Source organism: Scyliorhinus torazame, chromosome 8, assembly GCF_047496885.1.
Source record: "Scyliorhinus torazame isolate Kashiwa2021f chromosome 8, sScyTor2.1, whole genome shotgun sequence".
Taxonomy (NCBI): Eukaryota; Metazoa; Chordata; class Chondrichthyes; order Carcharhiniformes; family Scyliorhinidae; genus Scyliorhinus; species Scyliorhinus torazame.
The window spans coordinates 263,293,527-263,318,673 of NC_092714.1; the positions used below are offsets into that span (position 1 = coordinate 263,293,527).

General features: G+C 48.2%; 1 protein-coding gene across 2 annotated transcripts in view; it reads right to left on the reverse strand.

The window, feature by feature from the left end:
• Window positions 1-1,840: 1,840 nt before the first annotated feature.
• LOC140428593 (neurensin-1-like) overlaps window positions 1,841-25,147 on the reverse strand; it is a 45,334-nt gene continuing 22,027 nt past the window's right edge. Inside the window, exons 2-3 of one of the 2 annotated variants that reach the window (XM_072515241.1) lie at window positions 16,969-17,183; window positions 1,841-3,974 (exon numbers count right to left, since the gene is read on the reverse strand). In XM_072515241.1, the coding sequence (XP_072371342.1) occupies window positions 3,579-3,974; window positions 16,969-17,145 (573 nt within the window). In that variant the 5' untranslated portion in view covers window positions 17,146-17,183 and the 3' untranslated portion in view covers window positions 1,841-3,578. The remainder of the gene's footprint in view (window positions 3,975-16,968; window positions 17,184-25,147) is intronic. The other variant, XM_072515240.1, reaches the window with a different exon arrangement.

Here is a 25,147-nt window from a genome sequence, read left to right on the forward strand (position 1 = left end):
GCTCGCTGGGGAAGAGAATTCCAAAGGCTAACAATCTCTGAGAGGAGAAATTTCTTCTCATCTCAGTCCCAAATGGGAGACGTCTTATGTTTAAACTGGGACCAGAGTTCTAGATTCCCGAATGTGGGGGGTGGGGACATCCTCGCAGCAGCTTCCCTGCCAAGCCCCCCGCTGAATATTAGATGTTTCAATAAGATCACCTTTTATTCTTCTGAATTCCAGTGAATGTAGGCCCAACCTGCTCAACCTTTCATCAGACAATGCATTCATCCCAGGAATCGGCCTAGTGAGCCTTCTCCTAACAGCTCCTAAAAGGCCTGAGCAAGCGGGGGTGGGAAGAGAATCATAGAACCCCTACAGTGCAGGAGGAGGCCATTCGGCCCATCGAGTCTGCACCAGCCCTTGGAGGCTCCACCCCATCCCCGTAACACAGTAACCCCTCCTAACCTTTTGGACACTAAGGGCCAATTGTAGCATCACCAATCCACCTAACCCGCACGTCTTTGGACTGTGGGTGGAAACCGGAGGAAACCCACGCAGACACGGGGAGAATGCGCGAATTCCACGCAGACAGTCACCCGAGGCCGGAATTGAACCCGGGGCCCTGGAGCTGTGGGGCAGCAGTGCTAAGCACCGTGCCGCCCCTGAGAGAGTTTTCTGTCTCTCTACCCGCATGCGTTGGACCCCTGGCCACAATGAAGAGGGGAGAATTGGGCAAGAAATGGAGCTTCATCTGGTTTTGCATCCATTTCGATTACTAGATGGAGAATTGGGCAAGCTCTCTATGGTGGTATGACTTCCTGTCGAATTTCCTGTGCCATAAACACTCAGGGATAGGAATTATAAAATATGGCTCAGTATGTCATGAATTGATCTAAGCTGTAACCAACTCTAACCTTGGCGAAAGGAAGCAGAGGAGTGTACCATGGATTCTTTCAGGGTGAGGGACGTTATTTGTATGGCGAGATTAGAAAAGGTGGGATTGTTATAAGTGGAGATTTAGTAGAGGTCTTGAAAATTACATATGATTTTGATTACAGTAAGTAAGGAGGGTCTATTCCCCCTGGTGAAGGGGGTTACGAATCAGAGGAGCGAGGTTTACAATTGTGCAGAAAAGTCGGGCGTTCAAGAGGTTTTTTTAAGCAGTGAGTTGGAATCAGCTTTCTGAAAGGGTAGTGGAAGCAGCACTTCAAAAGGTAATTCAACGGAAAGACTACGTTTTCATCCCGTAACTTGGAGCTGGTTTCACACACAGGCCTCAGGGTTGACAAACACTAACTCCGTGAGCTCTTCACGTGCACTGATCTCCGACACTTCCAGCAGCAAAAATGCACCGGAATGGAAAGCGAGTTGGAATCACTGATCGTGGAATTCTGGAGTCCTGAAGCCACAGAATTATTACACAGCCAGAAGCAGACCATTAGGCCCATCCCGTCTGTGCTGACACTGTGGAACAGTCATCCCTCCCCCCCCCCCCCCCCCTCGCCACCCCTTCCCCCCCAGCCCCCACACTAGCTCTTTTCCCATAGCCCTGCCAATTTCTCCTTTTCTTTTTTTAAAGTTTAGAATACCCAATTACTTTTTTTCTAATTAAGGGGCAATTTGGCGTGGCCAATCCACCTAGCCAGCACATCTTTGGGCTGTGGGGGCGAAACCCACGCAAACACGGGGAGAATGTGCAAACTCCACACGGACAGTGACCCAGAGCCGGGATCGAACCTGGGACCACGGCGCCGTGAGGCAGCAGTGCTAACCCACTGCGCCACCGTGCTGCCCTCAATTTCTCCTTTTCAAGCATCTATGCAATTTCTTTCCATATTGGGCAGGATTCCCCCCCCCCCCCCCCCCCCCCGCAATTCCCCGAGGCATGCTTTGCAGCGGGCGAAGGTGGCCTATCATTGGCCGGCAGCGGGATCCCACCGCAATTGACGCGGTTTCCTGTGGTTTGCACCCTTGGCTACCAGAGAACCGCGGTGGATGGGGTTGCGGGGTGGGCGATTTCCATGGCAGCACTGGAAGATCCCGCTTTGTATTGGATAGAATGTATAGCTGTTCAGCCTAGGTGGCGTCTATACTCCACGCAAGTCTCTTCCCATCCCTCTGCGTAGAATCCCATCGGCCGATCTTCCTGATACTTTCAACCTCCGATGTTTATCTGGATTCCCTTTAGACTCACGGCATTGGTCTCAACAGCTTTCACATTCTAACCGCTCCATGCATAAAGACGCTACACCAGAATTGTATTCATTGGTGATTATATTGTATTTACGGCCCCCTCGTTTCGGCACCCCTCCTCTCCTCCCCATCCCAAGAGTGGAAACATCTTCGCAAAATGACCAGTGAATCCGGTTCGTCCACCTTTTCAGACAGCTGATTCCAAATACCTGGAGGGCTTCTAAAGGCGATGCCTGCATTGATCCAGAGGAGCTTTGCATTATCTCCCCAAGCCATTCTCCTGCATCACTGCCGCTTGATGTGCCCTTTGCAACTTTTCTGTTTGGAAAATAACTTAAAGAATCAAAGTTTCCAGGCAAAAGTTGGATGGTACATTATAAAGCCTCTTTTGTTTAATAATCCAACTGATTTACCAATGGGTTTAGCTCGCATTTATGTCTCCTGAGTTACCACATGGCTAGAATTATAACTGGTAATTAAAAAGGGTGGAGGTTTGTTAAAGAGGATGTTGTCATGATTAACTGATTTAAACGCAGAGCAGGCGCTCATGGGATACTTGGCGATGTCATGACTCACCGCATCACCACAGTAACCTTCTGACCAAAGACATCCTCCTTCACCGAATGTTTATGTGGGAAACTATCAACTGCAGCAATGGGAAGTTCTATTCATTTAGTGCCCTTGACATGGCAAAACGTCCTAAGGTGCCTTATGGAAGCATGAATGGAATTTAACACCGAACCATATAAGGCAATATACAGAGCATGTGGTCAAAAACTTAGCCAAGGAGGTAGATCTTAAGGAGTGTCTTAAAGAGGCGGCACGGTGGCGCAGTGGTTAGCACTGCTACCTCAGGGCGCTGAGGACCCGGGTTCGATTCCGGCCCCGGGTCACTGTCCGTGTGGAGTTTGCACATCCTACCCGCGTCTGCGTGAGTCTCACCCCCCACAATCCAAAGGTGTGCAGGGTAGGTGGATTGGCCACGCTAAATTGCCCCTTAATTGGAATGTCTTTTTTAAAAAAGAGTGTCTTAAAGGGGAAGAGGGAGGCGGAGAGGTTTCGGGAGGGACTTTCGGAAGTTAGGGTCTCGGCAGCTGAAGCCATGGCCACCACGGTGGAACAATAAAAATCAGGAATGCACAAGAGGCCGGAAAGAAAAAGTCAAGGTTGTAGATTTTGCCGAGTTAGATGTTAAATTGGGAAATCTCTGGATTAATGAAGAGTGCGAGGCTGGGGTTGGGTGAAGGGTGAGGGATAAATGCTCAGATCAGCCAGCAAACTCTTCATGTGAATAAAGGATCCCGATTTAAAACCAATCGATGGAATTGTGACCAATTGATAAGGACGTCACATTGGAATTCACGTTAGAGAGACCTGTTCCATAAGGGCTCGGTTGTGGCTCCTCAGGTTCCCGTTTTGGGTTGAATACTTTGTACGCTTGACAAACTAATGGGGATTTGGCCATCCCCTGGTGACCCAGTCTTTAGAACCATTTTATGCTTCGTTTCAAGTGGCCCTTCCTTCAGGATTGGTGAAAACTGTCTCTCTTCATCTCTGGGGTGGCGTCTGGAAAGGGTCAGGACCAGAATGCACGCTGCGATTGACACCCCTCCCACACTGAAGAGGACGGCTCCGACCAGCTTGCTGACCTCCAGGGCCTCATTGTACTCGATGGCATGTCTGTCCACAACCAGAAAGTCAGCCTCTCCGATACCTTCGATCTTAGGGGGCACCAGGTAACCCGTGGTGACCGTTGCCAGGCCAACAAGGAAGAGAATGGTTCCCGCCGACAGGCCCACCTGAAAATACAAACAAAAATAGTCACGGAACCATCAGACAGCATATTTGTACTCCTGTTTGTGGAGACCCGCATTAATCCACACCCGTGTGAGGCCTCACCAATTAAAGATCTGGAAGAAGGAACTGAAGGCATTGTTGAATGAATGAAAAATGAAATGAAAATGAAAATCGCTTATTGTCACAAGTAGGCTTCAAATGAAGTTACTGTGAAAAGCCCCTAGTCGCCACATTCCGGCGCCTGTTCGGGGAGGCTGTTACGGGAATCGAACCGTGCTGCTGGCCTGCCTTGGTCTGCTTTCAAAGCCAGCGATTTAGCCCTGTGAGGAATTTCTTCAGCCAGAGGGTGGTGAATCTGTGGAACTCTTTGCCGCAGAAGGCTGTGGAGGCCAAATCACTGAGTATCTTTAAGACAGAGATAGATAGATTTTGATTAATAAGGGAATCAGGGGTTATGGGGAGAAGGCAGGAGGATGGGGATGAGAAAATATCAGCCATGATTGAATGGTGGAGCAGACTCGATTGGCCGAGTGGCCTAATTCTGCTCCTATGTCTGATGGTCTTATGGCCGGTGACTCCTGGAAGCCGGGAGAATGCAGCCTCAAACAGGCTTCACATACTTAGATGAGCCGAATGACTCATTCAAAGTGACTAGAGATGACCTTGAAGACATTGTCGATTGTCATGTAAACCCATCTGGTTCAATAATGTCCTTTAGGGAAGGAAATCTGTCGTCCTGACCTGGCCTACACATGACTACAGACCCGCATCAATGTGGTTAACTCTTAACTGCTCCTCTGAAATGGCTGAGCAAACAACTCAGTTCAAGGGCAATTAGTGATGGACAGTAAATGCTGGCCCGACCAGCGACAGCCACATTCCATGAATAATTTTTTTTTAAAACTCCCAGCGTGAACCCACACAGAGTTGGCAAGCTGAGTCCTGAGACCAGCCTGGCACTCTGTGTGGGCGTCGAGGTGGGAGGGTGGTGCCTGCTGGCTTTGCAGGGACAGTTAGTCAATATCACATTCTGGGTAGTAAGCCTGTCCTGCTGACGCCGTGCATTTCAAACACAGCCACACCATGTGGACGATCTTCCAGCCGTTGACACACTTGGTTGAAAAGTAGTCCTTGTGAAATGCGGATGGGCGCTGCCAAACAGGCGAAGGTCCCGATTGGCAGCGTGGCATTGGAAAATGATACTGTTTTGTGTTTCCCAAGCGATTCCACAGTCACCAAGGAGAGTCAATCACTAAACTCCACTGTACTCTAGCTCACTCCAAGTCCCGTTCGTTCATCGCCTAATTTCTCGCTGGACTACTTTGGCTCCTGGGCCAATGGTGCGTCAATTTAAAAAACTCCCAATCTTGTTTTCAGGTCTCTTCATGGTCTTGTGCCTCCCTACCTCCAACGCCTCCTCTGGGACTGCAACCCTCTGTGCTCCCTGCACTCCTCCAGTTCTGGCTGAGTGTACATCCTCAATCAGGGCCCTGGGTTCCGGAATTCCAGTCCCACACCCCCTCCACCTCTCTCTCCCTGTCTTCCTCCTTAAAACCTACCTCTTTGGCAAAGCATTTGCTCACCTGCCCTGATAGTTCTCCATGTGGCTTACTCTCAAATTTCCGTTCAAACTTTCTCCTGGGAAACACCTGAGCACTGGGCTAAATCGCTGGCTTGTAAAGCAGAATAAGGCAGGCCAGCAGCACGGTTCAATTCCAATACCAGCCTCCCCGAACAGGCGCCGGAATGTGGCGACTAGGAGCTTTTCACAGTAACTTCATTTGAAGACTTCTTGTGACAATAAGTGATTTTAATTTCATTTCATTTCAGAACGTTTTACTAAATTGAAGGCGCTCGATAAATGCAACTTGATGTTGTACCACTGCCTGACACACATCAGCAATTCATGTTTTTTGGACTCTGAGCTACTTTTTAATTCATAACAAGTACAATCTCCTCAATGGCATGAGTCATTATGAAACACTGCGTCTGAACAAAGGACCGTTCCTGAATGAATTTTCCCCTGTCAAAGACTCCAGTGCCTCTGGGCCTGTTCCCAGCCGGGGCTGTCCTTGAACAAGCCATGATTGACCTCACAATGTCAAACGCAAATACATTTCCTTCTTTCACTTCCCCACTGTGCTGCTCCCCTCAACACCACCCTGTACCCTGGCTGTTCCCCATTCTCCTACGGGGAGTGGGGGTGGGAAGGGGGGGGGGGGGGCGCTCCATTTCCATGATGTTGCCTAGCAGCCGAGCTGGGAGCTGACAGATCTCATTACATGAGAGATTTAATAGGAATTTCATCTCGTAAAAGTGCAAACAATGAATTCAGGACAAGAAGTGTGTTTAAGGCATCATTCTGCTCCGTCGTCTTACTTGGGCTCAGACTGAGAAAAGTAGAGTAGGAACAGCCTCCCCGAACATGCGCCGGAATGTGGCGACTATGACTTTTCACAGTAACTTCATTTGAAGCCTACTTGTGACAATAAGCGATTTTCATTTCAGTGAGGCAGCACAGGTAGAGCTTACCAATTGTTTCATAAGTGTACGGAGAATTCAGTAACACTTGGGGTCACGTTTCACCTTTGCCGTCAGGAGCAGGTTGTCCACTCATTCTGGAATATGCCAGACAATCCTCCCCATTGATATCCATGGTATAGAAATTTGGGTGAGATTTATACAAGGCGGGCAATCTTTGCCCCCCCCCCCCCCCCCCCCCAGGGTTACAGAGCCCACATTGAAAACAATAATCAACCCGTTTACAGTCATTAATTTGCAGCCAGTACACTTGCTCAGAGCTGGCGGTCTTGTGGTGAAGTTGCATTGTGCCCTCGTCTCTGCACCAAATCCAACTTAGCCGTGCGAGCCCAGATTGCAACACCTTGCGAGACTTGGTTAGATCCCGTGAGGCGTAATGGCCACCCCGAGGGAGGCCTCTCCCGTGATCTACTGGGCTCGTCGCACCCTTGTTCCTGCGGGACACGGCTGGTAGATTGCGCCCACAGTATCAGACACATACACTTATATACACACACATTCACTTACGCACATATACACACACACACACTTACACACAGTCTCACACACATACACTTAGACACAGATAGTTACACACACACACGCTTACACACAGTCTCACACACATACACTTAGACACAGATAGTTACACACACACACATATGCTTACATACAGTCTCACACACACTTACACAAAGATAGTTACACACAGTCTCTCGTGCACACACACACACAACATATGCTCACACACGGTCTTACACACATACACTCCCGCACATACAGACACAGCCTAACACACAGACACTGTCCCGCATGCTTACATGTGCATACTCTTACACACATTCTCATACATACATACACACAGAGGGCCCAATCCTTGTTCCCGATTTGGGAGACAGTGTACTGAACAGTTGGATTTTCATTCTGGGCGCGGGGGAACATGTAGCGCTAACTAGAGTTTGGCCTGTTACTCCAGGAAACAGCGTCACAGGAACCGCTGAGTGCCAAGGAAGGCTGGTTAAAAGACCAATTACACAAAAGCAGTTTTTTAAAAAACAGCCCTCTAGCCCTTAAACCTCACACCTCCTACACTCCCCACATACTCCCCATGCCCCATCCATACCAGCCATGTCCCCACCCACCCCCATGACACCTCATACCCTCCATGCCAACCTATAACCCTCTACCTAACCGTCATGGCACCTCATACTCTCCCTGTTAACCAATGCCCCTCTACATATCCCCATGGTCCTTTATAGCTCTGATGCCAACTTAATGCCAACCCATGCTCCTCACCGACCACTTACAACTTCCATGCCATTTCACCCAGTCTCCATCAGGAGCCACGGTAGGATTAAATAAAATAATGTATTAAATATCTATTGCAGACTTCACAATATAAAAAAACACGCTCATTGGTTAAAATCCCATTCAATACATTTAAATCCCTTCCAGTACTTAATCCCATATAAAAATAAGGAATTCCTTCAAGTACATAATCCATTATAAAACTACCATTTGTAATAAACACCCCACATCCAGGACAATCTCCTTATGGCCATTTGGAGTTGTCAATCAAACTGTGAATTTGCATACACCCCACTCTAACAATGACAGGTTGTGGAAGCAGTTAAGTAACCCTTAGCACTGTTGCCTCACAGTGCCAGGGACCCAGATTCGATTCCAACCTCGGGTGACTGTGGGTGTGAAGATTGCAAATTCTTATTGTGTCTGCGTGGGTTTCCTTTGGGTGCTCCGGCTTCCTCCCACAGTCCAAAGATGTGCAGGTTAGGTGGATTGGCCATGCTAAATTGCCCCCAGGTGGGATTACAGAGATAGGGTGGGTGTTTGGATTGGGCCTGGGTAGTGTGCTCTTTCAGAAGATCGGTGCAGACTCGATGGGCCAAATGGCCTCCTTCTGCACTGTATTGATTCTATGACTAATCCTATAACGATAGTCCTGAGGCCTATAATCAACAGCCATATACTGAAAATTGCAAGCGCCAATGTTTTTCAACTGTAGGCTGTTTTCTTTTCTCAAAATTTAAAGAGATGGAGATTTAAAAGGCTTGGCAGCTTGGCACTTGCACAGACATTATCCACATTTTATGCAAATTTATGTCTACTCTTAACAATGTCAAAAACATAATGGACCCCTCCCAAAGTGTGCCTGACCTCTCCAAAAAACTCTGGTAGGTTTAGATCTTTTTCTTAAATGTTTTGTTTTTAAAATCACGATAATAAAAAGTGCTTCTTCTTGCATGGCCTCCTTCTGCATTGTATGTTCTTGAAGACAGCTGCACTTTTAAATGTGCTGCTGCCTCCATGAACTGTGGATGAACTGGCTCTCCACCAAGCGGTGAAGAGCCAGCAAGCCTCGCTCTACACCTCGGAGGCCTCCAGGGTTATCTTCCGTTCCAGAGTCCGCTCCGTGGAGCAGGATGAAAAGTGCTCACGCTTCTTCTTCCAAAAGGTGCACAGAGAGACCTCTGTGATCAGCAGCCTGAAGGAAGAAGATGGCTCTGTAAAGTCATCGCAGTCTGACATCCTGAGGATCAGCCAATCCTTTTATGTCGGACTGTATGACCTGAAGCCAACAGATAGCACTGTTTCCCAGACCTTCCTGTCGACTATCACGGAGGTCATAGGCGACAGTGAGCTGGGAAACCTGGACAAACCGCTAACTCTGGACGAGTTGACAAAGGCCGTCAAATCCTTCGAGACGAGTAAAACTCCCGGAAGCGACGGCTTACCGGTTGAGTTGTATTCGGCTCTGTGGGACTGGATGGGCCCAGACCTGCTGGAAGTGTACGAGAGTATGCTTCTGGAAGGCAGCATGTCAGAGTCCATGAGGAAAGGCATCATCACCCTCATCTACAAGCAGAAGGGGGAAAGGGAAGAAATTCGAAAATGGCGACCCATTTCACTGTTGAATGTGGATTACAAAATTCTAGCCAAGATCATCGCCAATCGGGTCAAGTCTGCTCTGGAGTCGGTGATCCACCCTGACCAGACCTGTGCTGTACCCGGCAGGAAGATCGCTGATAGCCTCGCGCTACTCAGGGATACGATCGCCTACGTGCAAGACAGGAGGGTGGACACCTGCCTCATCAGCCTTGACCAGGAGAAGGCTTTTGACAGAATATCGCACACCTACATGATGGATGTGCTCTCCAAAATGGGGTTTGGGGAGGGAATTCGCAATTGGATCAAACTGCTCTACACAAACATCTATAGCGCAGTCTCAATCAATGGGTGGGAATCAGAAAAGTTCCAGATCAAATCCGGAGTCAGGCAGGGCTGCCCTCTCTCCTCTGCCCTGTTTGTGTGCTGCATAGAACCTTTTGCCAAGTCCATCAGGAAGGGTCCGGGTATAAGAGGAGTGACGATCCCAGGCAGTGGAGGCATGCAAGTCAAGGCCTCCCTGTACATGGACGACGTTGCCGTCTTCTGCTCGGATCCTACGTCTGTATGCAGGCTCTTGACCACCTGCGACCAGTTTGAACTGGCCTCGGGAGCCAAGGTAAACCGTGGCAAGAGCGAGGCCATGTTCTTTGGGAACTGGGCCGACCGGTCCTTTGTCCCCTTCACTGTCAGGTCAGAATACCTGAAGGTGCTGGGGATATGGTTCGGAGCTGCTGGGGCATGCACCAAAAACTGGGAGGAGCGCATAGCAAAGGTAAGACAGAAACTGGGCTGGTGGGAGCAACGCTCCCTCTCCATTGCGGGCAAAACCCTGGTCATCAGGTGTGAGGTACTCTCGGTGTTACTGTACGTGGCGCAGGTCTGGCCCATAACCCGACCCTACGCCACAGCAGTCACCCGGGCCATCTTCAAATTTATCTGGAGATCCAAGATGGACCGTGTCCGAAGGGACACTATGTACAAACCTCTGGATAAGGGAGGGAGAAACGTGCCCAATGCCCCCCTCATCCTGTTGGCCACCTTTGTGTGCAGCTGCATCAAGCTGTGTGTGGACCCCCAGTATGCAAACACCAAGTGTCACTACATACTGAGGTTCTACCTGTCCCCGGTGTTACGAAGGATGGGCCTGGCCTCATTGCAGCGGAAGGCTCCAAGTTGTTGGACCGTGCCGTACCACCTGTCCTTCGTGGAAAAGTTTTTGAAGGAAAACACCTTTGACCACAAGGCAATGAAGCAGTGGTCAGCACGTAATGTCCTCGAGGCCCTCAGGGAAAAGGAGACCGTGGAGGACGTTGGATGGTTCCCTGAGCAGACTGTCAGAGTCATCTGGCAGGACGCCTCATCACCAGAACTTTCAAACAAGCACCAAGACCTTGCTTGGCTGGTGGTGAGAAGGGCCCTCCCCGTCAGATTCTTCATGTACACCCGAAGGCTCTGCGCCAATGCACGCTGCCCTCGGAGTGGCTGTGGGGGAAATGAGACAGTCACACACCTCCTTGTGGAATGTGCCTTTGCAAAGAAGGTCTGGAGAGAGATGCAGTGGTATTTGTCAAGGTTTATCCCAAGCAGCTCTGTGACACAGGACTCTGTGCTCTACAGACTGTTTCCAGGGACACACGCTGAGACAAATATCAACTGCTGCTGGAAGGTCATCAACTCGGTGAAAGACGCTCTTTGGTCTCCCCGAAACTTGCTGATCTTCCAGTGCAAAGAATTGTCCTCGACCGAGTGTTGCAGACTGGCACATTCCAAGGTCCAGGACTACGTGCTGAGGGACGCACTCAAGCTTGGGGCAGCTGCCGCCAAGGCGCAATGAGGAAAGACCACTGTGTAAGGTCTTTCCAGCAAATGTACACCGAGGGGCGGGTAACAGTGTAAACCCCCCTCGGTCTGGGCCACCAACACTCAAAATGTATAAAATAAAATAAACATGACAATGTAAATATTTAAGAAGGAATTGAAACGTAAAGAGTGATATGTGTATAATATTATCAAAATTGAATGGAAGAAAGTAAAGGCAATGTGTAGCTCTGAGGGAAATGTACAGTCAAGACAATTCAAAATGCTCTGTAATGCTTATGATAAATTTTATGAATAAAGTATATTTTTTTGAATTATAAAAAAACTGGATGTGTGAAATAAGAAACCACAAAGCATCGTGAACACAGCCCAGTCCATCACACAAACCCACCTCCCATCCACTGACTCTGTCTGCACCTCCCGCTGCCCGGGGAAAGCGGGCAGCATAATCAAAGACCCCTCCCACCCGACTTACTCACTCTTCCACCTTCTTCCATTGGGCAGAAGTTACAAAAGTCTGAGAACACGCAAGAACAGACTCAAAAACAGCTTCTTCCCCACTGTTACCAGACTCCTGAAAGACCCTCTTATGGACTGATCTGATCTCTCCACGCATCAGCTCTACTGAGTAACACTGCACTCCTGTATGCTTCACCCGATGTCTATGTATTTACATGTGTATTTATCACATGTCCTATGTTTTTCATGTATGGGACGATCTGTCCGGACTGTACGCAGAACAATATTTTTCAATGTACCTTGGTACACGTGACAATAAAACAAATCAAATCAATACAACCCCCTCCATCCCCGTCCTGCCCCAACGGTGAAAATGGGACTTTCGGTTTTGGGCTCTGGCACCATTTTGACTAAGGCACCCCACACGGAGCCCGTGTGACTCTGTGAAAATCCAGGCTACTGTCTCACATGCATACGTCTTGCACAGGCACACTTGCAGATGGATTCTCATACATGCACTCGCACACACACACACTGATGCCGACACACACACTCGCACGCACTCATGTGCAGACACACATACGCTTTTGCGCATGCGCGCACACACCCATGCAGGCACATGTGTACATTCATGCAGACACACATTCACACACACAAACATACACTCATGTGAAGACACACATACACTTTTGCGTGCACACACACAAACGCACACTCACACACACAATCATGCTCAGACATACATGCACTTGTGCACGCATACACACACACATTCATGCACACACAAACACACACTCATGTTCAGACACACATGCACTTATGCATGCACACACGCAAATACACACTCGCACACACAAACACACTCATGTTCAGACACACATGCACTTGTGCATGTATACACACAAACACACATTCACGCGCACACAAATACACACTGATTTTCTGACACACATGCACTTATGCACACACACACGCAAACACACACTCGCACACATACAAACACACACTCATGTTCAGATACACACATTCACACATTGAGCACAGGTCTGGGAATGTTCCAGTGGATGGATGAAACATGGTACAGGATGCATCATTCATTCATTCATAGAATGTACAGTGCAGAAGGAGGCCATTCGGCCCATCGAGTCTGCACCGGCTCTTGGAAAGAGCACCCCACCCAAGGTCAACACCTCCACCCTATCCCCATAACCCAGTAACCCCACCCAACACTAAGGGCAATTTTGGATACTAAGGGCAATTTATCATGGCCAATCCACCTAACCTGCACATCTTTGGACTGTGGGAGGAAACCGGAGCACCCGGAGGAAACTCACGCAGACACGGGGAGGATGTGCAGACTCCGCACAGACAGTGACCCAAGCCGGAATCGAACCGGGGACCCTGGAGCTGTGAAGCAATTGTGCTATCCACAAGGCTACCGTGCTGCCATCATATAGGTATCATTGGGCAGCCGGTAGCACAGTGGTTAGCAATGTTTCTTCACAGCGCCAGGGTCCCGTGTTCGATTCTCGGCTTGATCACTGTCTGTGTGAACTCCGCACGGTCCCCCTCTGTCGGCATGGGTTTCCTCCGGGTGCTCCGGTTTCCTCCCACAAGTCCCGAAAGACGTGCTTGTTAAGTGAATTGGACATTCTGAATTCTCCCTCCGTGTACCCGAACAGGGGCCGGAGTGTGGCAACTAGGGGCTTTTCACAGTAACTTCATTGCGGTGTTAATGTAAGCCTACTTGTGACAATAAAGATTATTATTATTATCATGGGTAGCAACTCTTGCTCCACATCAGGTAGCCGGTGGGCCATTGGTGAACATCAGGAAGCAGCGCACCCAAAATTCTGGAATCTAATCCACCTTTGAACCAGGAATAACTTACCCTGGAAAGAAACCTCTGAGAATCATGAGTCTTTCCTGGAAATTATAAATTTTACAGATTTAGAAATGACTGATTGTATTTTTATGTCATATTTTGCTGCTGGAGTTAATTTGCCAGACATGTTATGATTATTGAATGATTTAGTGGGCTATGTTCCACAGTGTTCTATAATAGAACTGACTGGAAGGCAGCCCAGTGTAGTACAACAGAGCCAGGGATAAAAAGGAATGACAAACAACAACAGCCTGCTTTTACGGAGCTCCTTTAACAAAGTTAAACATTCCAAGGCATGTCACAGAAGCAAATATCAGACAATGCTGGTCATCGAGTTATCTAATGGGGTATAAGAGTAGGGACTTGGTCCAAAAGATAGGCTTCAAGGTTGGTCTTAAAGGAGAGAGGCTGAGATGTTGGACGGGTTCAGGGAGGGAGCTCCAGGGCTGAGGTCTCAGGCAGCTGAAGGCGCGGCCACCAGAGGTGGGGCTATTAAAATCAGGGATGGTCAAAAGGCCAGAAAGGGAAGAATATAGCGGATCTGGGAAAGATGGGCATGGATTTGCACAAATGATCAACTCGTGCACCCTCCCTATCTCTGTCACCTCCCCCATCTCTACAATCGTCTGAGGTCTCCAGGAAAGGAGTTGGGTTATTGAAAGATTGAAAGTTTGGCTGGCCGAGGTGGACCCTTCTGGAGGTTCTTAAAGCAGGAGGAGATTGGAGATGAGAAGAGGTTTAGGGAGGGAATGCCTGGGCTTAGGACCTGGGTAGCAATGGTGACGGGGAAGGAAGAGACACCTGGCCGATTGATGACATGGTGCTGAGAATAGTTAATTATTCCCATCAATACTAATCCTGAGCATTGCTAATTAACTGGGATTCATTAACAAGGGCTGAAATCTCTCTGAGTACCATTACTGTTCTACACAATATATTGTTTCGTCGATATTCCAAAGGGAAACTTGTTGCCAGTGAAGATGTCACCAGAACCAGGCCCAACTCCCCTTCACCACAATTCCAGTATAAAAAAAACCATCGTAAAATACAAAATAGGCCCTCACAATGTTGAAACACTGTATTAATGGTAACCAGATTGTTATGTTAAAAGCTAATACCTAATCCAGTGTTGGGAACCAATGTTTTGCTTATGGTGCTTTTAGTCTGTGTCCATATTTCCATGAGGCCTATGGCGAGGGCTCGGGCGAGAACCTGTTATGACACAAAGCCTTTGAATGTGGGTTTTCTTGTTGTGCTCTCCACATGACGTTATCCCCCCACCCCCAACCCAAACTTTGCTTTCCCCTTGCTAGGTTAACACCAACATTCATTGTCCACTTCATTGCCGGGCGGAATGGCCTCATTCGGTGCTACTGGCTGGATTTTCCGTTTTGGAGACTAAGTCCCCACGCCGGTGTGGAAACTGTGGTCTTTTATGGCAGGAAAACTGGTGTCATTGATTCCCCATTTAGCTGGGAGCCCCAGCCCCGAATAAAGCCCCCATCACCCCCCCCCGCACCCGCCGATCAGCCCTCCCCCTGCCAACCCCCCCCCCCAACTGTGGCGCCGCCTCACTGAGTCCGCAGCCGCCATGCGACGATCCCGGATGGTGGTAGGGAAATTACTGGAGAGAATTCTTCGAGACAGGCTCTACTCCCATTTGGAAGCAAATGGACGTATTAGTGAGAGGCAGCATGGTTTTGTGAAGGGGAGGTCGTGTCTTACTAACTTGATAGAGTTTTTCGAAGAGGTCACAAAGATGATTGATGCAGGTCGGGCAGTGGATATTGTCTATATGGACTTCAGTAAGGCCTTTGACAAGGTCCCTCATGGTAGTCTGGTACAAAAGGTGAAGTCACACGGGATCAGGGGTAAGCTGGCAAGGTGGATACCGAACTGGCTAGGTCATAGAAGGCAGAGAGTAGCAATGGAAGGGTGCTTTTCTAATTGGAGGGCTGTGACTAGTGGTGTTCCGCAGGGATCAGTGCTGGGACCTTTGCTGTTCGTAGTATAGAGAAATGATTTGGAGGAAAATGTAACTGGTTTGGTTAGTACGTTTGCAGACGACACAAAGATTGGTGGAGTTGCGGATAGCGATGAGGACTGTCAGAGGATACAGCAGGATTTAGATCATTTGGAGACTTGGGCGGAGAGATGGCAGATGGAGTTTAATCCGGACAAATGTAAGGTAATGCATTTTGGAAGGTCGAATGCAGGTAGAGAATATACAGTGAATGGTAGAACCCTTAAGAGTATTGAAAGTCAGAGAGATCTAGGTGTACTTGTCCACAGGTCACTGAAAGGGGCAACACAGGTGGAGAAGGTAGTCAAGAAGGCATACGGCATGCTTGCCTTCATTGGCCGAGGCATTGAGTATAAGAATTGGCAACTCATGTTGCAGCTGTATAGAACCTTAGTTAGGTGCAGAAGAGATTTACCAGGATGTTGCCTGGCATGGAGGGCATTAGCTATGAGGAGAGGTTCAACAAACTCGGTTTGTTCTCACTGGAACGACGGAGGTTGAGGGGCGCCCTGATAGAGGTCTACAAAATTATGAGGGGCACAGACAGAGTGGATAATCAGAAGCTTTTCCCCAGGATGGAGGGGTCAATTACTGGCAGGCATAGGTTTAAGGTGCGAGGGGCAAGGTTTAGAGGAGATGTACGAGGCAAGTTTTTTACACAGACTAGTGGGTGCCTGGAACTCGCCACCGGAGGAGGTGGTGGAAGCAGGGACGATAGTGACATTTAAGGGGCATCTTGACAAATACATGAATAGGATGGGAATAGAGGGATACGGACCCAGGAAGTGTAGAAGATTGTAGTTTAGTCGGGCAGCATGGTCGGCACGGGCTTGGAGGGCCGAAGGGCCTGTTCCTGTGCTGTACTTTTCTTTGTTCTTTATTGTTCTTTGACTTGGACAGGGCATTGACCCCACTCTCTCGTTTTCCCCAATGACAACAACACCTCTTGCTGTTATAAATCATCATTAATGGAGCAAAAGGTTATTAGTGCTTCGCGGGAGTGTTATCGAAACACAGAGCCATATATTAGGGCAAGTGACCAAAAACTGGGCAAAGGTTTACGTTTTAAGGAGCATCTGGTCACTTTCACATCCCCGATTTTAATTCCTGCATCTTTGGTAGACGTGCTTTCAGCTGCCAAGGCTCTGGGATTTCCTCAGCCTCTCTGCCAATGGCACCTCTCTGTCTTCCTCGAAGAGGCTCTTTAAAACCTACCTCTTTGACCAGGCTTTTGGTCAACTGTCTAAATGTCTCCAGATGTGATTCGATTTTGCCTCAATAATGCTTCTGTGAGATGCCTTGGGAGGTTCGTGGAACGGAAACAGTTGATGTTGTTCTTGCTATCCCTGGGTAGGAGGACACATGTTCTGACAGAGGTTCTTACCTTCCAGAGGGCAGACCGCCACCCACTGGAGGAGCGCTGCCTGTTCAGCTCGTCCAATTCGTCATCCTCCAGCATTGAGCCGGTGCAGTCCTCGTAGAACAGGTGGAGGTAGGACCGTACTCCATAACGCTGCTCTCCCCTCGTTTGGGTCATGCAGAAGTCTGCACAGCCCGCCATGGAGTTCACCTGGGAAAAAGGAAAATCCAGAACAAGCTCTTCGATTCACACAGCAATCATGGAAGGGAAAAGAGACAGAGAGAAAAACATGAAACAAACGCCCATTCAGCTCATCACACCCACTCCTTCTGTAGAACGTCTGCAATCAGCTCCAACATTGACTCGTCCCACCTATTTAATCGTGCGGGGAAACACTCTGGAGAATTCCTCCTTCATTGTCAAAGGAAAGTCCTGAAATGCTCATCCATCCCCACATCTCCACCACACACACACACACACACAATGATTCAAAATCTCTGCCTTTCACATGGTTTCTGCTCCAACCACTGTCCTTGAACACAAATTCCACAGTTTTGCGAGGAAGATTCCCCATTCTTTTCTCCAAATCTGCTCCATTTTATCTGGGGTCCAAATGGGTCCCTTTGTTATCGACCACCCACCTCCTGAAAGCAACCTGCTCCGATCTGTCTGTTGTGTTAAGCACACTGAGATAACACGGGCTGCAACTGGATGCAGCTATCACTGACATAGACTCCAGACCTTGAAGTTAGTTCAATCTGATTTATTGAACCTGTCACACAGTTAGCACAGTTCTCTGGGAGTTCGAGTCTCTGCTAACCTAAGTGTGATCTCTCTGTCTGACTGAACCAGACGAGCTCTTAGCCACGAGCTGGAGGTGTTATGTGATATATACACCGGACTCACTCGGTAGATGTCCCCAGTGGAAAGAGGCGGAGTGTGAGTGCCTCGTGCCTTTTATAGTGGGAAACCACCCCCAAGTGTTCTGCCTGCTGATTGGTTATGTCCTGTTCTCTGTGTTCATTAGCTGCCTGTCTGTATCTCATTATGTGCATGTCTGCATATCATGGCACGATCAACACTGTCACTTCCGTTATTTTAATTGCTCCTATTTTATCACCCCAATGTATCGACCCAGCATTTCTTTCCTATTTCCTCAAACCAGGCAACGCCTTGGAGAATCTGTGCAGTATCCTCTCAAAAACCTCAATCTTTTCCCGATAGCGTGGGGCTCAACGCTTCACACATTATAAGTGGAGTTGAGGCAGAAGCTTAATCACGATCCTACTGAATGGTGTGGTGGACTCAAGGAGATATATGTCCAACTCTTGCTCCTAATCCTTCATTCATACTTGACTTTTGGTCGAAGGTAATTGAGTGCTGCTAACTGTTGTGTTCGGCTTCTTCACGTAGCATAAGCTGCTTCCTTGATGTATGCTCTGACAAAGGAAGGTTCAGACTTGGAGATAGGTTTAACACATTTATTGAACAGTTAACAATTCTCCTACTTGAGTTTGACTCTCCTGCTAATCTTCAATAGTAACTCAATCTAACTAACTAGTCTGCTCTATTCCATGCGGTGGGTGTGATGCTTCCTGATCTGCCCCTATGTCTCTGAGTGTCGCCTATGGAAAGAGAAAGAGCATGTGTGCCCTGTCCTTTTATATGGGTCGTCCCCTTGTGGTAGTGTCACCTCTGGGTGTGTCTTGATTGCCCATTGGTCGTGTCCTATCTTACTGACCTATTGGTTGAATGTCTGTGTGTCATGATGACTCTGGTGCCCCCTCTAGTGTTTATTTAGTTGTAGTGTATTTGCATTAACCCCTTGTGTATTTACAGTGATGCATATCACCACACTAACAAGATTGTTCTCTGGGCTGCAGCAAGCGATTCTGATCCTAATTGTACACAAGGCTCGTACTGTCAAGGTGTCCTTAAGTCCATCCTTAAGGACCACTAGCTTTCAACTCTATGAAGGAACTGTCCCTGCAACTCGTTATGTCAGCTTATCTGTTGCTGAAAATTGCATCCATAATGTTGTAACCTCCGGACTCCATGCACTCCTGGCTGGTTTCCCATCTCCCACCCTCCATAAACTTCAATTCATCCAAAAACCCTTATCCTAACTTGTGACAAACCCTGATCTTCCCCCCCCCACACTGTACTCACTGGCTCACAAGGTTCAAGCCACACGCCCAAATCTAAATGTGCCAAAGCTTATGGTGGGAGGAGTGCTGAACCCTACTTGTACCACCCATCTCAAACGTCTCGTACTTGCTGATGCCAGCCCATTTTAACTGGTGAGGGTGGGCAGCGTGCTTTGTCACATTGGCACTAAGTGGCCAAAATCAGGCATTTCAAACTTTGTGAATGGAAGTTTGTAAATTGAAGGATTTGGGGCATTGTGGGGTTTGGGGGGGGGGGGGGGTTGTGTTTCTGAGGTTTTGGATTTGATAATGAGGGGCATAGATAGAGTAGACAGGAAGAAACATTACCCCCTTGGTGGAGGGGTCAATGACCAGGGGGCAGAGATTTATGGTAAGGGGCAGGAGGTTTAGAGGGGATGTGAGGAAAAACCTTTTCTATCCAGTGGGAGTCTGGAACTCGCTGCCTGAAAGGGTGGTGGAAGCAAAGACCCTTGTAACATTTAAGGAGTGTTTAGATGTGCACTTGTGATCCCAAGGCAGACAAGGCTATGGGCTAAGTGCTGGGAAATGGAATTAGAATGGTCAGGTGGTGGTTTTTGACCGGTGCAGACCGAAAGGTCTTTTCTGTGTTGTGTGACTCCATGACTCTAATCTAGGATTTTTATTCAAGGTATTCACTGCAGCTTCATGCAGTTTTGGGAGAACGAGGGCGAGAAAAGAGAGACAGTCCTTTCCTCTGAGCATCCAGGACTCACTGTCCTTCCCCTGACTCCCTGAAAATCATTGGGGTGACACAGTGGCACAGTGGTTAGCACTGATGCCTCACAGCGCCAGGGACGCGTGTTCAATTCCGGCCTTGGGTCACTGTGTGGAGTTTGTATGTTTTCCTCGTGTCTGCCTGGGTTTCCTCCGGGTGCTCCGGTTTCCTCCCACAGTCCAAAGATGTGCAGGTTAGGTGGATTGACCATGATGAATTGCCCTTAGAGTCCAGGGAGGTGCAGGTTAGGATGTGGGGTTACAGGGATTGGGCAGGGTGGATGGGGGTGTGGGCACAGGTAGAGTGTTCACTCGAAGGGTCAGTGAAGATTTGATGAGCTGCATGGCCTCCTTCTGCACTATAGGGATTGTATGATCCTACTCAGGGAAGATCCAATCACCTCCTGTTACTGGCAAAATAAGGCCTTTTGGCCAATTCATCAGCCAACAAATCGAACCAAGTCAGTATAAGCTTTGTTTATTGTCATGTTGGACATATACTTGAAAGTGCTGAAGGGCTAATAGCAAGGCCACATGGTAGCACAGTGGTTAGCACTGTTGCTTCACAGCACCAGGGACCCGGGTTCGATTCCCGGCTTGGGTCCCTGTCTGTGGGGAGTCTGCACGTTCTCCCCGTGTCTGCGTGGGTTTCCTCCGGGCGCTCCGGTTTCCTCCCGAAAGGCGTGCTTGTTAGGTGAATTGGACATTCTGAATTCTCCCTCAGTGTATCCAAACAGGTCCCAGAGTGTGGCGACTAGACCAGTCCTGCAGCTGGAGATGCCTCTTTCTATCTCGTTCCTGATTCCCGTTCAGATTCTTGCAGGGCGCGGGCACCTGGGGTGTGACTGATCTGTGACAGTCACCCAAACCAACACATCTGGTTTGACCTGGAGGCCTGCTTCATGTTGATCAGGCCTTGACCTCCAATGACAGGAACTAATTGTGTCTCAGGCAACCTGGCCAGTCTTTGCTCAGTTAATGCGGTATTCCCTTGATGATCAATTTAGCATTTTAGATCATTATGAAACACTTGAAAGTGAAAGCCGGAGGAGAAGAGGTTGGAAATTACTCCGTGTGATACTACTTGCACGATCACTTAATAAATTCATTTGAAACCAATTTGCCAGTTCTTGGATTCGAGACATTGCCCCTTTTATTTTACAAGCTAATTCCTGGATAATAGATTCAAATTAATTTACCAAACGGATCTTCAAAATTAGTCATCACAACATGCTCATTTTAAAACTAATTTTAGCACCAAGGGCAATTGAACATGTTACATGGACTGGAAACAGCATTTTAATTGTGCCCAAGAATATTCTAACTCTTCGTAAAACGGTGGAGAATATGTAATAAAGGTTTGCTTTTATCTGTCCAGGCAAAGGCTTTTCTCAAGAAAACAGAAGGGTGAGAGGCAACCTGATCTTTAAATTATTAAGGGTTCGATAGGATAGACAAAGTGAAAATATGTCCAATTCTGGGAGAGTTCAAAACCAGAGCACACAAATGTAAGATCATAATTCATAAATCTGATAGGCAATTCAGCAAAATTCCCTTTAGTTCTCAGTGCAGACACTCTGGAATTTCATCAAAGAGCCAGGTATCGGGAATTGGGAATTTTCCCCACCCCGTGATCCCATCTCGGTCCTGGAGGAGCCTGCTCACCCTATTTCCACCTGGGGAATCACCCATGGTCAGCGTGGTCAGCACTGTTAGCACTGTTGCTTCACAGCGCCAGAGTCCCGGGTTCGATTCACGGTTTGGGTCACTGTCTGTGCGGAGTCTGCACGTTCTGCCCGTGTCTGCGTGGGTTTCCCCCGGGCGCTCCGGTTTCCTCCCACAAGTCCCGAAAGACGTGCTTGTTAGGTGAATTGGACATTCTGAATTCTCCCTCTGTGTACCCGAACAGGCGCCGGAATGTGGCGACTAGGGGATTTTCACAGTAATTTCATTGCAGTGTTAGTGTAAGCCTACTTGTGACAATAAAGATTATTATCAGTATGAGTTGGAGATGGGCCACCACCCCTGGAGATAGACCCAAGGTGGCATTAGAGGCGGGTGGATGATGAGGTTGACTGGTTAGAAGGCCTACCTCCATTTATTGGAGCATTAGCTCAGTTGTGACCATGACCCTTAGGCCCTCTAACCCTCACTCTTCACCCACTCACATGCCTGCTCCAGGCCACATCATATCACCTAATTATCCTTTATGCCCCTTTCATGCTGCCTCATAACGCCTACATATCCCCATGCCACCTCATCATGTTCCTTTTCATTACCCCTATGACCCTCCCATGGCCCCAATACATCCTCCATACCTACTCTTTCAGTGTCTACTATGAGCCATTGGCAAGTCTTTGAAATGCTCTTGTAACTGACATCATAAGCAAACACACTTTAAAAATCTCCTTTGAAAATAAAATGTTCATCTTACAATCTCATGACGGCGTAAATCATGCAGACCCATTCATAGAATCAATGACAAAAAAGCTTTAATCCATTTCATATCTCTTAATCTGGTGTAAAAAAACACACACAGGCATTGTAAAATAATTCTTCAAAGGAAGATTTATTTCAAGGTAATAAAAATGTCAATCAAACAAAGCTATCTCTCTCCAGGCATGTACGTCAACATTGCCTACAGAGTTGAATCCATTAGCCATGCTTGAAGCTCATCCAAATATTCATGTTGAGACCAGCTGGAAAAAAACATGTCCGGCTATCAGCTCAACCTGCATTTTGTTGATAAAATCGCCAGACAGCTTCATTTTGAATGCTTGGCTGAACTCCAAAACTGACTAATGGACGCATCCCTCTAGGCAAAGTTGACACATTTTGCAGGGGAGTGATAGCTTTGTTTGTTTGACATGTTTACCTAATCTTTCTTAGAAGAGATTTTTGAATGCCTGTGTTTACTTGGACAAAATTAAGAGGTGTGAGGTGGATTGCAGGTTTCCTCAATTGGACTTTCACTGACTGTGACCGATTGACAGCTTTCTGGGAAGGTCAGAGGGGAATGGGCCTAACTTCATTAAAAAATTGAAGTGGGGCGGGTATTGAAATGCCCACCTCATGCCCACCCCCACAATGGAGTCAGCCGAGGCGTGAGTTCTGCATGTGGGCAAGCTACCTGCACCTTATCCCGCGTCAGCATGAATTGCCGGAAATCGGGATGGGGGCGGGAATGCCGGAATCGGGTCCCACCCACCATTTTTGAAGGCCTCCCTACTTGACCCAACTTCACGAACCTTTCATTCCATCATCCCAGGTAACATTCCCAGATAAATTAATTTATCCGCTCTCCCCCATTCTGAAATTGCATTGTTGCTTTAGAAACCTGTGTAAGAGGATGAGCAGACTATGTCACACTGATAAGACAATTAAGATTGTACATTTGCTCTGAGAGTGAGTCACTATTCAATTTTTGGTATACAGTGCGTGCATGAGACCCTCCTGCTATTCTCCACGGCTGTGCTAATTAATGCAGGCGGCTGCAGTGAGTGACTCAGGGCACAATTCATCCCAAACTCTTGTACTCGCTCCATCAATGCTGCCTTTAGCTTCCTGGTTTCTAAGCTCTGGAATCCTTCCATAAACCCCTTTACTGCACCTATCTCATCTTTGTTAAAATAATGTATTTTATTCCAAACATGCGCAAAAATACAGCAACACAAATCAACAACATTCTCAACACCCCCACAATCCGCAATTTGTACAGTTTTTCCACGTTTTCACCCCTCCCCCCCTCCCCCCCTCCCCCACCACCACCACGATGGACAATGCCTCACACATTGTCATGAACATTCCCCATCATGTCTCAAAGCCTCCCGCTGATCCCCTCAACTCAAACTCGATCTTTTCCAGCCGAAGGAACTCATGCAGGTCCCCCAGCCTGGCTGCCACCCCTGGCGGCATTTCGCCCCACCAATCCAGCAATATCCTTCGCCCGGGCAACTAGAGAGGCGAAGGCCACAACACCGGTCCCCTTCCCCTCCATCAGCTCCGGCATTTCCGATACCCCAAAGATCGCCACCATTGGGTCTGGCCTGACCTCCACCCCCACCATCTTCGATAGCGTCCCAAATATCGTTTCCCAATATCTCTTTAGCTTCTCACGGCCCCAGAACATGTGCGCATGATTCGCCGGCTGTAATGACCTCCAATTGGCATTATTGGTTGGCCAATTGGAGTATGAGCTCCCTCAATGATAGCTCATTGAGGGGGCCCATATAAGCACCTGTGTAGGTTTTGTGAGGGAGTCTTAAGTTGACTGGAATGCTAGCAGCACTGTTTGGAGCTGCTCTTGTATATACGTTATTGCAAATAAACACTGGTGTGGTGACGGAACCCCTGCCTCCTGGGGATTATTACACCAGCCCTCGCCCACAAGTCTCTCACTCGTTGGCCACCTCCTGGAAGAACCCACTCAGCTTCGCCCTGGTCATATGTACCCTGTGTGCCACCTTGAACTGAATCAAGCTCATCCTCGTGCAGGAGGAGGTTGAATTTACCCTACCCATTGCCTCGTTCCACACTCCCCATCCTATCTCCCCCCCGCCCCTGTGCTGTTCTTTGTGATTCCTGTTATCAGGGTGGATATCATAGTGTTCACAAAGACCACAGAAGCTAAGTTCATTAACAACGCTAACATTTATTTACACTACTTATTAAAGCTCGACCACCTACTCCGAAATTAAACAATAATCTAGTAATCTACAATCTGTACTCTACTAACACTAGTCTCTACACTCTATCTATAACTGTATTCTACTCTCTCTCACTGCTCTCTCTAGCTGTCCTCCAGCTCTCTCCAAGACGTCTGAGAGTCAGTGCTTTATATAGTTCTGCCTCTCGCTCCATCTAGTTGTTAATTATGATATGGCATTAACCCTTTGTATTCTGAACAGGAATCGCAGCAACACATTCATCTTAACCACCTGTACGCTCCCCGCCAATGTCAGGTGCAGTGTACCCAACTCCTAACCCCCCCCTTACAGCGGCGACGACGTAAACAAAGAATCTTGCGGAGACCAGCTGCCGCACTCGGAGGGTAAGCCTTGCTCTTTCAAAAATGCCTCTTTTGGGGAAGTTGGATGCATTCGACCCGACTATTGAGGACTGGTCCCAGTATGAGGAGAGAATGTGTTACTTTTTCCAGGCCAATGAGATAACGGAGGACGGAAGGAAACAGGTTATACTGCTGTCGGCGTGCGGACCCTCAGCCTTCGCCATTATACGTAGTCTAACTTATCCCGATACGCCGGACACGATACCTTTCCAAGAATTAACAAAATTGGTGG